The sequence below is a fragment of the Nelusetta ayraudi genome, unplaced genomic scaffold (genome assembly GCF_046127955.1).
Source record: "Nelusetta ayraudi isolate G7.1 ecotype Tasmania unplaced genomic scaffold, CSIRO-AGI_Nayr_v1 ptg000063l, whole genome shotgun sequence".
Lineage (NCBI taxonomy): Eukaryota > Metazoa > Chordata > Actinopteri > Tetraodontiformes > Monacanthidae > Nelusetta > Nelusetta ayraudi.
In genome coordinates, this window is record NW_027466113.1 from 2,211,934 (window position 1) to 2,230,000 (window position 18,067).

The 18,067-nt window shown below is 40.9% G+C and overlaps 1 protein-coding gene across 1 annotated transcript in view; it reads right to left on the bottom strand.

Moving 5' to 3' along the window:
- tsnare1 (T-SNARE Domain Containing 1) overlaps positions 1-18,067 on the bottom strand; it is a 105,029-nt gene that overhangs the window by 55,308 nt on the left and 31,654 nt on the right. The window contains exons 3-4 of the mRNA XM_076040922.1: positions 9,202-9,279; positions 8,933-9,002 (exon numbers count right to left, since the gene is read on the bottom strand). Coding sequence (XP_075897037.1) covers positions 8,933-9,002; positions 9,202-9,279 — 148 coding nt within the window. The remainder of the gene's footprint in view (positions 1-8,932; positions 9,003-9,201; positions 9,280-18,067) is intronic.

An 18,067-nucleotide genomic window follows, 5' to 3' on the forward strand; every position in this document is an offset into this window, starting at 1 on the left:
TCCGTGGAGAGCAGCGTCAGAGACGGCTGAATTTGTTGGGGAAAGTACCGTAGACGGGACGAAGGTTAATTCTGCCGTGAGAAATAAAAGTTTTTTCCGACGAGGAAATAATTAAATTGGCTAGCAGCCAGTGTCTCTCCATTGTGCCACTGGAATAACACACGAAAAAGTGTATTTTCTACGGGGAAGTTTTACACTAAGACTCTAATCAGGTTTTAAGGATTGCAATGTGCAGAATGCTGCCCTGCGTTGCTGCTGTGAGGTGAAGGCAAATATATGAGATCAGTTATTATGATAATATAAATTGAGTGTCCCAAAGAATGGGGGGTGGGAGAGGGGGGGGGGGGGGGGGGATTTGGGGTGGTATTCCCGATAAAGTCAAAGAAAAGGCCGCTTCATTTTTCTCTAACTGGTCTTCAATCTAGAGGACATTCAATCTGCACTGCTGAGCAGCTTTCACAGAAAACTGGTGCAATTACGAGAGCATACAGTGTACCTCACGACTGCATTACGTTCGCAGTGCCCACTAATTCTGAGAGGTCTGGCCTCACTTGTTTCAAAGCAGATTTACTAAAGGTGTGTTACCAGAAGGCACAGACCAAACTGCATCTTGGCCTAATTGGAAACACCTACAACCTATCAGAGTAATGGAGCGTGTGACATAAGCGGTGTCACATAACAAAAAAAAAAAAATGTTAGCAGATCGCAGAGAGAAAGGATATAAAGCCGAGAGAAAGGTGGAGCAAAAATAATAAATCTTTGAAACACAACCTTTAATTGCAGCCTGCGCCGTTCCCGTCAAAATAAATTTGGTGTCTATCCACAACAGTCACAATAGGTGGTTTTAAAGCCGTTGCTTCGAGTGTCTGTGGTGCTTCCCCATCAGCCATTGCACAGAGTCAGTCAAATATCACTGCCACGATTGGCCAAGTCCATTTTTGGCTGGGTGGAGATCAGTTTAAGTGGGAGAGGGGCCAAACCGATGTAATGAGCTTGCACATGGGTCCTCCATTGCCAGACGTCAACAGTATTTCAGAGGAGCAAACGCTCATAACGCTGGTGAGGATTACCAAGTGCTGAACAGCTAGGCACGTCTTCGGATATCTTTGCTATGTGCGGGATTACTCATCATCAGTCGCTGAAACTGTAAATGCAGCGCCTTGGATTCTGCATCGACGGTTTGGAGGAAAACAAATACGATCCAAATGTTGCAGTGCAGTGAATGCCAGAGGTGGGAAGTTATGAAGTACAAATACAGTGTAAATGTACTTAAGTAGATTTTTAGAATATCTATATCTTACTTGAGGACTTTTTACTTTTAACCTTTACATTTGTACACAAATATCTGTTCTTTCTAATTCTGTTTAAACCATTTAAAGTTTATTTTCACATCAAAGTTTTTCATAGTTTACAGCAGTTCTCTTCTGCTATCGCAGTTTTTATATCATTTTGCTCTTTTGCCACCACTATGTAACAGCGGAGCATTTTGTCCCCAGCTTGCTGCTTCACAACTCTTACGGTGTTAAGCTCACAGGTCTCAGATTGAGTGTGCGAACACTGCTTCAGGTGACTCGGCTATGGCAAGCAATTTAAAAATTTATTCCTTAGCTTTCACTCCCAGTATTGATTTTTTTTCTTCTTCTTCTTCTCAGGCCTTTGTGCTCAGTTAGTGCAGTCGCTAGCACTCTAAACATCAGCAACTAGTGGCACTTAAGAAGGAACTTTGGTATTTATTTTCTCCCACTGACTATCAATAAAGTTTGTATCTGTTTCAGTTTCAGGGACATAAAACAGCTCAACTGCAGGGCAGAAAGAGTTCAGGGCCCTGACTGGAGCCATAGCATCACTTTTGTCACAAAAAGAAAAAAGGAGACAACTAAATACACGAGGCACATTAAGATGTGTGCGACCCTGGTGCAGTAATTTAGTACTTGAGTTTTAATGGAGTTTAAAAAAAAAGCAAACCTTGCTGACCTTTCCTGTGCTTGTGTTTGCGATTCCTCCTGTGTACCACTGTCAGAATATAGCCTGAGAAGGCAGTTATTACTGATACTTTCTGTGATTTCATTTGACTGCTTTTAAGAGTACACAGGTGTGAAGGCAGGGCTTATTATATATTATCTCATCACACGCCAGCACAACTCAGGGTAAAACTGCAGGGATGCCGATGTGTTGCGGTCACTTGTGTAGAAAATGTCTGGGGCGCTAACACATCCCTGAGGTGCACCTGTGCGAATGGATTGGTTGTTATCAACTTATTGTTGACTCCTTCATGACGCTTAAAGAGAAATAAATCAATCTAAAATGAACTGAATTGACTCACATCCACCTTGTGTATTTGCTCTACAAGCTGATGAGATTTGGCCACATGCTTCCAGGCTTCATGTTGCTGGAGATCAAGAGATTGAAGATTCCACTCATTGTGCTGCCTGTATGCAAACCATAAAGAACCTACAAGCACATAGCATTACCGCAAACTCTCTTTGTAAAGCACTTCGCAGTGCTTCACAATGTCACACTTTTGACATAATGTTTGCTTCCCACAAATCTGAGCTTATAGTAAAGTGCTTGAGTGCGGTGAAGAATGAAAGAAACTGACAATGTTTTCACGTTTTGTCAGTTGCGTAAACATTTACTGAACAAAACAAATACTTCACTCACACACTGTAACATTTGAAACTTTGAAGAGTAAAGTACTCCTGTAATTATCTGAAACCACTTTCACGACAAGCACTTCAGTGTGTTGATAGATAAGGCCACGACAGTGATGACCTTGCTTGACACTGCAGCAAAAGTTAATCCGTGGCTTAATTTTTTTTTTCTTCCCTCGGATGGTCCATCATTATTTATTTATTTTTGTAAGCGCTATTAATGTCGGCTCCCCCCCCCCCCCAGTGGACCTCCAACTTTGCTGCATCCTCGTTTTTTGGCCCCACAGAGCATCAGCATAATAGTCTATCTCTGACTTAGCTCCCTGCTGATTCCCCACCCACACCAACGCCACAGAAATAGAACTGACTGATACAGCTCTTTGAGTCTTCCTTATTTATTTATTTTATTGGACTCGCGGATTAACATCTAATCATGCGAAGAGGGCAGGGCAACGTTTATATATTCCCCTATACATCTTGCCACTTTGTACAAGTATGATAATCAGTCCAGCACTCCAGCCAAGTGCTGGCCACTCGGTAGAATACACAACCACGCAGCACAATACTTGACAGAAATGGTCGGTGCATCATGTGTACGCACTAAAGGAACTGTAACCGTTTTTTTTATCTTTAGGTGAAAGATGTCAACAAGTGGTAACTCTTGGACTGCCAACGTATGACTTCAGTATTTTGAGGGAAGTACCTTTTTTTATTATTTGTATGTGTGTGTTTTTTAAAAGGAAAACAGGACTCGTTTATTCTCTCTTTGAAATCTAGTTGGAAACAACAGGTTTTGAGCAGAACAACTTTCAAAAGTTCCTCCCACCAATGAACTTCGGGGGGAAAAAATGTTTGTCGACCAATTTTTTTTCAAGAAAATTATCATGGAAATAAAAAAATATACAACCAGTAAAACACAGTGAAAGTCATATTGTGGGTTTCATCCAAACAGACTTCAGCCAGGTGAAGAGTTTATTATCACGGTGACATTTTCCATTCTGTAACCGCTCATTTTTCTACCTAAAAATGCTCGTCTCTTGTCAGCCACATTTTTAGAGTTTTCTCTCCAGACATCTTTGAACTCCGAGGAATGATAACCCAGAATGACTTTTTTTTTTCCCTCCACCATTTGGACACGATGCGAAGAGACGACCAGCGCCCTTTACTTGTCACCAGCGCACTGATTCTCGGACTCAACAAGTTGCCCAAAGTACCATTAAGGCCCAGAAAGTGCTATAATCCAGTAACTCAACCACCTGATACCTCAAAGAAATGCTTTACAGAGAACATTCTCAGACAGCCACCACGAAAGTCCGAGTTTTTCTCATTGAGAGTAAAATCTAGCCACAAAATGACTCAAAAAAAGTCACGAACGCCGCTATTAGCAGCGAAACAAGAGGATTCCTTCCAAACTTCAGGTCTAAAAATACAACCTGAGGTGGACTTCAGAAGCGATGAGCTCTAATGGATCATCCATGAGTCAGTGGAAGCGCAGCCCACCACTGACAGGCTGTTACCAAACAATCAGAGCTCGCCCACCACAGAGGACCCTCGAGGAGACCTCTGCTGCGTCTCTGCACAGTGATACATCTGCTAGTCACACTCTTCCCCCACAACGAGCTCGAGAGCCATGCGGCCAGAGACAACGCGTTAAAAAAATATATAAAAAAAAAATGGAAATTGCCCGTGCTGTGAATTCCAATCAGTCACCTCTGCTGCGTGCGCTTCCTGGTGCTCCTCTGAGCTGCGGTTAACCCTGCAAGTGGACAAACTGAGGAGCTGTAATGAGAAATGAAAAGCGTGCAGATGGGAGCGGTGGAGGTGTGAGGCGACACCCAGGGTCTTTAGCAGGGCCGGGTCCCTGTTTCGGGGATTTCTGGGCGAGTGGAGGACTCACACTGAGCTCTAATCAGGATTAAACCGCCAAACTGGAGATACTGTACACACACTGCTGACCTCTCTCCATAGCTCACAGCCAAATGCCCAGCATTTGGATAAAAGTCCGGCACACTTGCATCTGATATACTGACACCTTATCTGTGCTGACAGTTTCAGCAGCCACAGTCTCCTATCAGTGCGTTACAGCGTTGTTGTACGCGTAGCCTCTGCTTTTATATTCCTTCTCCTTGACCCCGAAACACGATCACTGTCGGAAACAAACTGGGGATGCGTTGGTTTGTTTCGAGATCTCGGGGGGGATGTGGCTGGAGCCGCGGGAAGGAACTTAAAATAAACTTGCTGTTACATGAAAGGCAGGACTGAAGTGATGCACCTTCTATGGTCATAATGTCATTAAAATTTAAGTCTTACAGATATGTTTACACACATACATGAAACGGACTTGGATGTAATTTTTTTTAATTCATTCATGAGCCTAAACAATACATCTGGACAGAAAATAAATACATATATTTTTTTCAATAAAATTTCCTTGAAGCGCATATGGTCTTCACTGGCGTCCTCATGTTTGTGTGCTCATCTCCTGGTTTACAAGTTCTTAAGCACTCTCCTGTCCTCATTACATCCTCGCATGCCACACCACTTAATTTACAATTAATGAATTGACTAAAAATGACAAGTGTGGAGAAAAAATGCTTCTGCACATTAATTTTAATAATATACGCCTTCTTCTTCTGAATGAACGAAGTAAGATGCATTGCTTTCAACTCTCAGTTAATAAAACAGATCGGGAATCTTTAAACGGGTGATTCATGGATATCACAGAAGCGACATTGAGCGGAGAGAGTGCAGTAGATGAAGCTGTTAATATTTTGGCGAAAATACTTTTGCCATTTTATGCACCAAGTGTTTTAATGACTACACATTTTTTAGCAATTAGGAACCCGATGAATATTTGACAATGTGAAAAACTAAAATAATTTTCAGGAATGTTTAGTATCTCTGAAGTTATTAACCATTGCTGGAAGAAATTGATTGGTTTGGAAAAAAAAAACAAAAAAACATTGAGATATTTGAAGTTGACTATTACAAACAAATCATTCAAGCTTCTTCCCGGGCACATATGTTATTTAACGGACCACTTCCTTTTGGTGAAGCGTCAGTTCACGTAAATGCTAATTAAAAGATTACACATTTCCTCGCACATTTAATCTTATATAACTGTTCACATACCATTTCCAATTAAAGAGCACTAAAGAAGAGGAGGACGGGGGTGATTGAGCAGGTTATCAGCCGCCCGCCCAATCAAACACTAGAGCTGGACAGATACTCACATTAAATGAATAACATTCGGACTTTAGCATAAGGTGATTCACACATCAAAACATGTGCTGGTTCCCGTGCTGGCTTTTAAGCAGCAGGAACGGAATGAATGCTGGAGTTACAAAGTGCCAACATTCTATTTCAAAATAAGTACTGAGGTTGACATTTGCACATACAGAGGTTTCAGCTCATCTTATAGAAAGCCACATTCAAAAATTCAAAAATAAAAAAGATGCAAACATTTTGTAACATGGAAATGAGAAAGCACTGAGCAATGTGGGGTTGGAGCTAGTTTAACGGAAACACAAAGAACACGGAATGTCAAGTGACACTGTGGCCATGACGGCAAATGGCCGTACGGCAAAAGAAATACTTAATGTGATAATCATGAAATACTCCCTTGCAAAACACATTTCCTGTGCTTCAATTTCTTAAGATTGATTTTTTTTTTCCCCCTGTCAAAAGTTAATGTAATTGCTATGACCTTTACTCTATTTGAATGTGTGGGTTAGGTTACCGTTGTTATCGCTGCTCTGGCTGGAACACCGACACTCACGGATGTACAGGAACTGCAATCACGTTGCACTTAACTGGTCTTGTCTACAGAAAAAAAACAAGAAAATGTATCTCCTTCATCCTTCATCTGAAGATATTCTCAAGCCTTACGTAAAGGAGGCAACCAACCAAAATAAACCAGGACGCCGAGCGAACGCCGCCACGGTACAATTACACCACCGCCGGACCACGCAAGCACAGCGCAGTTTTGAAATCCATCTGACATTTATTTCTTCGACTCCTACTGTTGTTTCACACGTACACGTGGTTGCATGTGAACGGTGCATGAACGTGGGTTTGAGGGCCGCAGAATCTGGGGCCGCCGAGTCTGTTGTGCAAGAGGTGAGAGGAGGAGGATGGAGTAGAGGAGAGGCTCGCATGCGTCAGGATCCAAATAGGAAAAAAGAAAAAAAAAAGAAGGCTGGGAGTTTTTACAGTTTTTTGTTTTTTTTTTCTCTCCCCCTACGGAATTGTGACTGATGTATTTGTAACAGCTTATGCAGTTATAATGCTGAAAATGTTAATTATCACTTGGTTGACTGTTCACTTTTGAGCAATTTGTCTTTGCGTTTTTTTTTTTGGTTTGTTTGTTTGTTTGTCTTTTGTTGTAGTTTTATTTTCCCCCCATTGAGTAGAACGGCATGCAGAAGAAAAATTGACGCACAAAAACTCCTTGGCATACTGAGACCAAAAACTAATTAAGTCGTTGAATGATGAGTGTGTTTGTTTGGCTAAAGTTTGGAAGTTCCTGAAATTGGACATTTGTCAGGAAAATCCCCTGAGATTTAATTTATGTAATAAATAAATAGCAAAGTGCAATTGGATATTAATTTAGCTGCTTGGTAACATAAATATCTTGCGGTCATGTCAGAGCTAACGGTTAGCATGTCATGCAATTTATGTTTTCCCACCAAAGACATTGCAACATCCACCTGGTATCACTCCCACTATCAAGAACCACTCATATAACCACATAGTGACAAATCAAAGTTAACGGATTGTCATATCCCAAGGAATTCGTTGTTCTTGCTGAAAAGTCCAGTTTTGAGCTAAACAGAACCGTGCACGTGCAGCACGCGGGTGGATGTTGGTCACTTCACTAAAATAAACTGCACTTGGAGACTTCTGTCTGTGTCTGTGTGCAATAAACTACATCACATATGCACGAGACGTCCAAAAAACGTTTTTCCCCACTACTGCACTTCCACGTTAATCCGACCAAAAGTAGCACCTACATCACAGTTAGAGCACCCCTAGTGGCCCCCTTGCGCAACGAGGCTGTTGCGATACCAACGATGTCAGTGGCTCAGACGCGCACTCGGTGTGGACGCGCGCCGCAGCTACTGACAAGACAATGTCAGTCAGCTGGGGTCTCCCATTGTCCTCCGGTGTGTCAAAGCCACAGCACCAGTGAATTCTTAATGCAGGAACAAAGGCAATGACACTCAGAGGGTGCCGTCTATTAATCCACTTTGCCATGTGCTCTTCACTGATTACAGGGGAATGTGGAATTCTGCCACGTGATCTCTTCTCACTGCAGCCACAGAAGTGACAGGACAACATGGCTACTGTGTGATGGTAACCTTTGTGAAACGACGAAATTGCCAGCAGTAAAAATTACAAAAAAAATATTTGAAAATCAACAAAAAAAAAAAAAAAACTGTTGCAAATTAGCAGTATAGCTATTTGATTTTTGAACCAGATAGCCTTGTTTTTTTTGTTTTTGTAGATAGATTGAATGGAGAAATTGAAGCACGTAGTGAGCTGCCAAAAATGATGCATGCATGCACGTACGCACACACACGCACACATTTCCTGGGTGTAATTTGCATCAGTCAGAGGCGCGAGATGTGTTGTTTTGTGGAGGAAAACAGGCAGCTAAAATATGGAGCAGGGAGGTTTTGTCAGAAAGTTTCAAAGGCAATGATAAAAGGTGTTCAAGGAAATTGATGACACGCCAGCCGACACAGTGGGATATAATGCATTTTAAATACACACAATCATCCCAGATTGGCCACTTAGTCATCAGCTTTGAATCTGGGTAATTGCTGGAAAGTCAGCTGGCGAAAAAGTAAATAAATCGATGGATAATCAATTTGAAAATGGCCAAGGAAACAAAGGGGGGACCTGCACTCCTTGACGACAAGAGGAGATAAATCTCAAAGCCTCGCAATGAGCCGGAGCATCAAGTATGAAGATGAAAATGTCTCTCACCAAATTACTGTCATTTAAATGTACTTTTTTTACAAGGTACAATAAGAGTTACCATATCCTTTTTATTATAAAGTTTCCTCGAAAGATGTCAAACATATACATCAAAATATTTTAAACAGCATAAATGAGCGAAGAAAAGCCAATGTGGAAATGCTGGTGATGTAACGCGAGACCGAGACATTCATTGGAAGCTCATTGGATCATGTGACAGTACGACACGTCGGACATTAGTTTCTAAAGTAGGTGAGTGGATGTGGCAGGTTTCCATTCAACCAAATGAATTTACTCACAGACTTTGACGTAACTCTGCTGTATCTCTTGACGTTCCCAGTGACTGAAGGTTCTTCTCTAATGTGACAACTAGAGGCAAAAGAGAAACGAAGACCTTCAAATGTATTATCCAGGTCAACAGTAGCGACCCTGGTTTTAAAGGAAAGAGCCTGAAATACCAGTTTAAAACAAACCACTGAAACCGGCTATTTAAACAAGCTCATGGTTATCGCGCATTCTGCTCACAAACACTGAGGTGCACACAGTATTACCTGGAGTGGACTCTTACCGTTGGCGTTAATCTGGAAAATATTGGACGAGGTCTCGTTAAACACATCTTGCAGTTCCGAGGGGCTGACTTGCGTGGCTGTGAAAAACAAAAACATAATAATATCAGTCCTATTATAGCGAGGAGGAACGTCAAGTCAATTAAATCAAGTCACATCAAGTTCATTTTATTAGTTCACTTAGTTCACTTGTTTATTTGACAATGCAATATCTAAACTAATCTCTTTGGCATCAGCCACGCTGTGTGTTTTTGCCTTCATTTTTAAAGAAGATAGTGATTAACAGTGCAGGTCACAACTTGTCCTCCAGAGTGTTTTGGGCGGTTGTTGGAATGTGTATTTGATTTGGGACACCTGTATCGGTCACCAATAGCAAGCAGTTATAATTCAACTGTTTGACTCAATATGACTATAGGGATTGTGGCAATAGGCAAAATTGCCAAATTAAGTAGAAGACACTGGTTCTTTTGCAACAGCTAAGTCAGAGCCGACTGGTTATGAAATCCAAAGCTGTTTTTAAGGTCCTATAATATATATAATATATAATATATATTTGGCTTGCTTTATGATTTTTATATTGGTAAAAACTCAGTACGCTGCCCATAAATGCATTGATAAAACTGTATAATCACAGCACAATAGAAGAGATTTTGTTTTCCTACCCCTAGAATGGTTCTCATACATATTGTCTCATATATACTGCAGTTAGCTGCCATCTTCCAACAACATGCAGTATTTTTAAGGAAGCCTGGTGTGGACAATCCAGCTGCCTGACAGTGCGTTTCGTATTTAGGGTGAACGCTGTCGTCCTCAAATAAACCAACAAAGAAGAAGGTGGATGCGGTATGCAGGTTTGGGTAAGAAGATCACTGTAGTCACCGGCAAGCTCAGGAGGGGGAGAGAGAGTGAGAGACATTGCAATCTAAAATGTAACCACTTGGTGTCGCTGTTTCTTCTTCAAAACCTCCAAATACTACATGGTTAACCTTGAAGGTTGACCGACAGTTCTTTCTATGACGTTAACGAGATGGACGACTGAGACAGATTCAGCAGTTGTCTAAATCGTTTTGTATCGTGTGACAAAAGCAAGATGGAGACACTGAAAAAGCAATTCTGATAGCTTCTTACTGCTACCATTCTCAATATTAACAATGTTATACACTAGAGATCGTGACATTTCTCACACGCGGGACGACGCAACGACACGAATAAGTCACCAGCTGGAGCGAGCGGCGAGCGTCGTGCGCCCGCTCGAAAGTTCCGTGGGCAGCGCCCATTTTCCTTTTTCAAAAGCGCGCGTCATTGCAAATGACAGGGAGGGTTAATGGCCTGAAGCCATTACAGCAGCCCGAGATCAACCTCACGACCTGCACGAGCCGCGCGCCACGAGTAGCCTCCCCCGGCCCTTTGTTAAATGTTACACCCTGCAGCCGTCTCTCTCCGACAGTCAAAAATTACAGAGGGCGCGTAAAAAGGCCGAGGTGTGAAAATGCAGGAGAGCCGGCGTGTTTGAAGGGGTCATCCGAGTGCTGGCACAAAAAAAGCGTGCGAGACGAAAGCGGAGTTGGCCAATAAAACAGGTATTTGCACGGCGTGGGCCGGTGGAGGAGCCGTGTCGGCTCAGTGGGGCCCCCAAGAGCTATTTATTAACTCTACTCACCGAGCCGCCGACAAATTGGCCAGGTAATTACGTGATTGTTGGTAGCCGGTTGAGGGGCAACGCGAGAGTGCGACACGTTTTCAATTAAGGGACCTGCTCTGATCTTTTTGATTCTCGTGGATGTAACTACTCCGCCGCAGACACAAACACAACGCAAGCTTGACCTGAGAATGACTTGCGTTCACTCGCGTTGAATGTGCAGCATTCCACAGGTACGTTTCATAGCTACCGCGGTGATAGCCGGGTGAAATGACAGAGCGAAAACAAAGGTAACTTTTGGTCATCTTGATTGATTCCCCGGCGATTTCACGTTTCCTCTCTGAGCGCATCTTTTCTGATTTTGTCAAGGTTAATTTTGCCTTTTCATTAAAGTCATTCAATAATTCAAAGTCTGGCGGTGAGAATGGCTAGCTTGGGTGGATCAACTCAGACAAACTTTAAAGCCAACATTTAAGTTGAAGGATTTATGCTAAACTAACATTTTAGCATAAATCTGACATCAGTCCAGCCGCAAGAACAGAGATGAAAAGGAGCAGGATAGATGACACTTTTCACATATTCTAAAGTTTATGTCAGAAATATGGATGCAAATAATCCCCTGGGTACTGAGTTCTTAAAAAGGCTTCAAAAGTAGTTTTTTTTAAAAAATTTCATTTCAATTAATTATTCATTTTTTCCAGGTATTTTTTCACTTGATGATTAGCTGTTGACAGCCACATTTCTCTCAGGTACACACACATTTAAAGCACAAACAATAGCAATTAATGCGCCGCAATGCATGGGTGCAGGTCAGCAGTGTTCCAGCAGCACTGTCTCGAGTCCGTTTCCCACAGACGCTCCATCCAGCGTGTGTGAATCAATAACAAGATAAGGAGTCAGACAAACAAACCACCTGTTGCATTAATGCACTTTCTCAAAGTTAAACTGAAACGGTGGAAGGAGCGAAGAGAGCCGTCACGAATCACTGATGCATGTTTTAAACACAAGTAGACATTAAACCTCATTGACCTTTCTTGAATAGATTATCAGGGCAGCGAGTCGGGGGGGGGTCAGCTAACAATGGGTTCACTTTCTGTCTTTTGCTGCATTTCTCCATTTTTATGCGTTCAAATGTATCTCTCCTTCCATTTCTGTCCCTCTAAACCTAATTAGCCAAGGAAGCTATGGCAAAGCTGTTTAAATGTGGTTAAATTGAACTCAAGTTGCTTTACACCTTTGCTGCGGCTCCTTTTGGCTGGCTGTGAGTGCTCCTGCGCCACTTTGCACCACTTCAAACCACGGAACACAATAGCAAACAAATTCAAAAACGCAACGACAATGACCTCTATCGACGGAAGTCATCGCTGATTGGACAAGGCCACTGTCGCTCTTCTGGGCCCAAAAAGTTATGAGCAAGTCATGCCTCTTCCACCAAATTTCAAAACCCGAGCAACGTTGATTCAACATTTATCAGTCCTCGCAGCATCTTCCCTCATGAAGCATCAACTACACAAGGAAGTTGAAACCTCGCATTGCATCCATCCATCCATCTATCTTCTATACCCACTTCCTCCTGCACTCAGTGTTGCGAGAGTCTGCTGGAGCCTTCATTCATTCATCCATTCAGTCATTTGTCTGGGCCACATGAGGTAAATTAAAGAAGTGAAAGTGTGTTGAAGCTCCAAAATAGAAATTGTGCCGTCTTTGAGAAAAATAACCTTTTTTTTTGGGTTCATCACCCTCGGCGAATCCATTCTGCTGCTGCTGAGCCGACCACGTACCCGCTCCAATTAGCAGTGTTTTGCATTACCTACTCCACCTCTTTCAGCCTGCACCTCCTGCATTTTTCCAGATCCCCATTTCCTCTGTTTCAGCAATCGCAAAGCAGTAATAGATCAGAAGCAACAACTTTTCATACAAATTTAATTCCCTTCCACATTTATTTTTTTTAGGGGGGGGCTTTAAACAGTAAATAATGAATGGACTTGCTCCATTACTTGGCGAGTTTGCTTCTCCTTTATTTCTCCTGGCTGCTGGGTTGTTGAAAGGTAACTTTGCTGTTTAGTTTGTAATAGAAAATAAAAAAAAAAGAAGCATGAATTTTTATCACTTCACGCCATGATATTCCTCATATTACCCCATTCCATTGTGTCACTCACATCAAATCTAAGTCTTGTAAAATTGGGAATATTTTTCATTAAAAGTGAACCAATGAATGGTGAAATTGTTGGCAATATTCAAGTCAAGTTCAATTAAACAACACTACTAACAATACTGATGGGTTTATTTGCATAAGGAACTCCTGTGGATGTAAAAAAAAAAATAGGCTGAGCAGTGATACTTTGCTCGACATAGAGCAAATAAAAAAGATTTTAGCATCATTTTAGTGTAAAGAAAGTATGTGCACTGGAGTTAGAATAATTACAGCCACAGGGCAAAGTCTCCCTTTGCATATTCCAAATTGTTAATGATAAACCCCAGCGAAGTGATTATAGATTTGTCTGTCAGTGTGGTTAACTTTCTTTTTCTCCCTTCTAAAGCACATATAATCAATACAAAGTGCTCCGTTCGGGGCGGCGGAATGAAGTGACAGGCCCGAGCTCGCCGGGGCTAAATTAACATCAAGCCCTCACAGAGGAGCCCTGCGTAAGTGTGCTCCTTGTAACGTGTTCAATTACACTCTCAAATCAGAGAGGGGCTTAATCAAGAGCTTGCATCTCTCGGCGCTCCAGGTCAGTCAGTGTCTCTTACCCGAGGGCCGCCGCACAGGTTTTACGCCTAAAAAAAAAAAAAAAAAAAAAATCTCGACAGCCACTCGACTGCAGCCGCAGATTTAAAACCTGGCCTCGTTTCCGCAGCTGTGACTGTGAGAGCGCTGACTTTTCTTTTCATAAGTGTTTGAAAGTTTATTGTGTAAGTCCAACTGGGTTGCACAACATCCGCAGTTATTGCATTTCCTGCTATAGTCTGATATCGACAGTATATTCGCTGTGCGCCGTCAACTGTCTCGACTTCCACCTGCGAACCGCTGGTAACGTATGTCTTAAAATAAATAAATAAATAAATAAATAAATAAATATATAAATAAATAAATAAATATATATGTATATATATGTGTATATATATATATATATATATATATATATATACATATATATATATACATATATATATATATATATATATATATATATACATATATATATACATATATATATACATATATATATATATATACATATATATATACATATATATATACATATATATATATATATACATATATATATACATATATATATATACATATATATACATATATATATACATATATATATACATATATATATACATATATATATATATGAAAGCCAATTCAAAGCAGTTTTAAAGGTCCAATGTGTAAAATTTGGCTTGATTTATTATTTTTATATTGGTGAAAGCTTAACATACTGTCCATAAATACATTAATAAACGTGTATGCTTGTATTGAAAAAGTTAATTAAAAGAAGTTAATTTGGTTTTCCTCCCCTTAGAACGGTTCTCACATATATATAAGAATATAGAGAGTAATAATGGTCTTGCTCCTCGTTAGCTGCCATCTAGTGCTGTCATTTATTGCTGGTGTCGTGGCCATGTGTGTATGAGTGTTTGAATTCCAGCGCTTATGACGTAGTAGCATCTGGTGGTAAGAGAGCGTTTTGCTGAAATGTTAAACCCTAGGCCACAGCGAGGGGCACTTCCTGAAAAAACGGTGACGCAAGACGGCAGCTAACGAGGAGCAAGAGCCCAGTTGCTCTATGTACTGTATATTCTTATGTGTATGAGAACTGTTGTTATGGTAGAAAAACATGATTCCTTTAATTGTACAGTGACTATCAAGTTATATCAATATATTTACATGTTAAGCTTTTACCAATATAAAAATCATTGATCAGGCCAAATTTTACACACTAGACCTTTAATCTTTAGCAAATTCACATTCTGGGCGACTGTGCAAATGTGTCAGTGCATGGATAGATAGATAGATAGATAGATAGATAGATAGATAGATTGTGCTTTCATGTGGTACACAGCGCCACAATGTGCAAAGAATGCAGACCGATATTAAAATCATTACCATGAAAAGCGTCGCCTCTGCCCGCGCTGAACACCCTGCTGTTCAGACGCTGCAATTTTACTCTTTTTTTTTTTACCCCCCCTCAAAAAGTTTGGCGATAATTTTTCCTCACTTTTCCGCTCAGTGGGATACGAAACGTTTTCAAACAGTGTGAGGGAAGATAATAATTACAGAGCAACACCCGGACGGTGAAAAAAAAATAAACGCAAACAAACAAAAAAAATACAAACAAGCAATTATGTGATTTCAACCCGGTGAAATGTGTGTTGTGTTTGCCGCTTGAGGCGATAAAATCTGCAGATGAAATAACAAAATACAGAAAATAAGAATGTACAATCGGTACTTAAAGTTTCAGCGTGTACAGTTCTGTTCTGTTTGAAGCAGGGAAATGTAACTGCTCTCATGCGAGATTCTTTTGGCCAAAACCTTGGTTTAAAATGTGGAGTTTAATATTAAAATTGAAGATTTTCCCACCAAGAAAAAACAAATGCTAAATGGTTTTTAACACGATGTCATCACATGGGTATCCCCCAAAACGCACCACGGGCTTTTTCATCGAATCAGTGTCACCTGACCTGGATGTCGCCACTTGGTGCTGCACTGTCAAATGCAGTGAGAAGCCACTGCCAGGAATTTTCTTCACTCTGCACAATATGTAACCCATGCAGTATCTTCGTCTTTGCGTCCTTCGAGTTACTTACTTTTGGATGTTTGGGGGTATTTTCATGAAACTTGTTTTACAATATGAGCAAAATAAAGGATTTCCTCAAGTGTTATGGGAAAAAAAACAACAACAACAACAACAGCTGTTTCCTATTGGCTCAACACTGACTTCAGCGAGGACTTCAACGAGGATTGTGATGAAAATTCTGTTAAAATTGACATTATTGCTGTAGCCATCAGCTGTTGATTATCAGACTACATGAACACTTGCAGATGGATTCAGACAGAAATGAGGAACTTTTATGTGTTTTTTCATGGGTTCATGTATGACAGACTAGAGTTTATTGATATGCGGATATGTTAAAAGAACTTTTTAAGGCCATTATGTCATATCTAAGCACAGCAATGTTTTTGTGTGTACAGTCTGCAGTGTAAGTCAACAGTTAGAGGCTTATTTCAATGAACGTGGTAGATTGTAGAGATTGTTGGTTCGCTGTTCTCCCAAGAAAGAGGAAAGAAAAAGATATACTAGTAGTGTGCAAGGTGTTAAAAGGTCTTTAAGGAATCCCAATATCTTATTGCTCCATGTATATTCTTATATATATGAGAACTGTTCTCAGGGTAGGAAAACCAAATCACTAATTTAATGTTCTGTGAGAGGGCAACACGGTGGCGCAGTGGTTAGCGCTGCCGCCTCACAGCAAGAAGGTCATGGGTTCGATTCCGGGGCCCAGACCTGGGACCATTCTGTGTAGAGTTTGCATGTTCTCCCTGTGTCTGCGTGGGTTCTCTCCGGGTTCTCCGGCTTCCTCCCACAGTCCAAAAACATGCATGTGAGGTCAATTGAACACTCTGAATTGTCCGTAGGTGTGCATGTGAGTGTGAATGGTTGTTTGTTTCTATGTGGCCCTGCGATGAACTGGCGACTTGTCCAGGATGTCACCCTGCCTTCGCCCTATGACAGCTGGGAGAGGCTCCAGCAGACCCCCGTGACCCTGAATAGGAATAAGCGGGTATAGAAGATGAATGAATGAATGTTCTGTGATACACTTTTATTAATGTATTTATGGGCAGTAGGTTAAGCTTTTACCAATATAAAAATCCTAAATCAAGCCAAATCTTTCACACTGGACCTTTAAGCGAAAAGAATGATGGTTCCATGTTGAAGAGATCTTTGGTGGCAGCTGTGGCACCGTTGGTAGGACAGGTGGCCCTATGGCTGAAGGGTTGCCAGCTTGAATCCCAGCGCCAACTATCCACACCATCAGAAACATAATCAATTTTAATTCTCAGAGGTGAACGGTGGCTCTGACGCTGCACAAGATGCCTTTACGGGAGATTTTCTCCCTCTACGCAGGTTTTTGTTTGTGATTTCCGTATCTTCTGAAAACAGGCAAAGCCGAGTCAGAGTCAACGAAGATTCATGCGAGGCTGCAGGTCACAGTAAGCTACGGCCAGAAGAATCAATGGCCAGTCTGTTGGCCCCATCATTTATACGTGGTTGTCCCACACATGGCCCACTTTAACCACTTACTATCCATCAGCAGTGCATGGAGCTGGAGGAGCAGGTGCTCATCAGCCTCCCCAAACACCGCTTGTCACATTTCAGCGTAACTGGCCGGTCTTTGTTGAGCTTTTCTCAAGAAACTAAGAATAGAGACAAAATTCCATTTTTATTTTTAGAATTCCTTTTTGTATTTGTTTGTTTATTTAAATAATAAAAACCTTCAGTAAAACCAAGATGTAGAAATGGCGACAATATTGTCTCTTTGTGAAAATAGACTCATTTTCTTTGCATCAGTGTCCCACACAGCAACCTTGAAAAAACACAGTTCAAAAACTTTGCTTCAGAAAAATGCTGCAAATCATTCCTTTCGACATTTTCAACATTTGAACAACGATAACACAGACGTGTTAATACAAACCCTCTACAACTCTTCCCCGCTGTGTGGCACATAATATGCTGGACTTTTTCTGGACTCAATGGCAAATATTACACTACAAGGAGGCTGCAGCCATCAGGCTGTGCAACTGCACTCAGTAAAATCATCTTCTCACTCACCTACATTTTATAAAGGTGCAATAAAACTTTAAATGTCAATATTATGTACATCATTTGTCAATATATTGTGAATATCTTGTTTGTTCCCTGTTAGCCTTTAAATATTTTTATTTCATTTAATTTATTTATATTTTAGTCAATATAATCCTCACTCTTTTCTATTGTATTGTTGCTGTAATTATGCATATTTCCTGATTGTGAGATTAATAAAGGCTTCTCCTTCTTCTTCTTCTTCTTTTATAAAACCTTGCTAATCCCTGACTCTGTACAATTGACTGTCTTTTGCACATCTGCTCTTGTTTGTTTTTTGTGTATAGATTGATTTGGATGTTTCTCGCTATTACTGTAATTACTATGTCGTTTCTGTGTGTTGTTTTTAGTGCT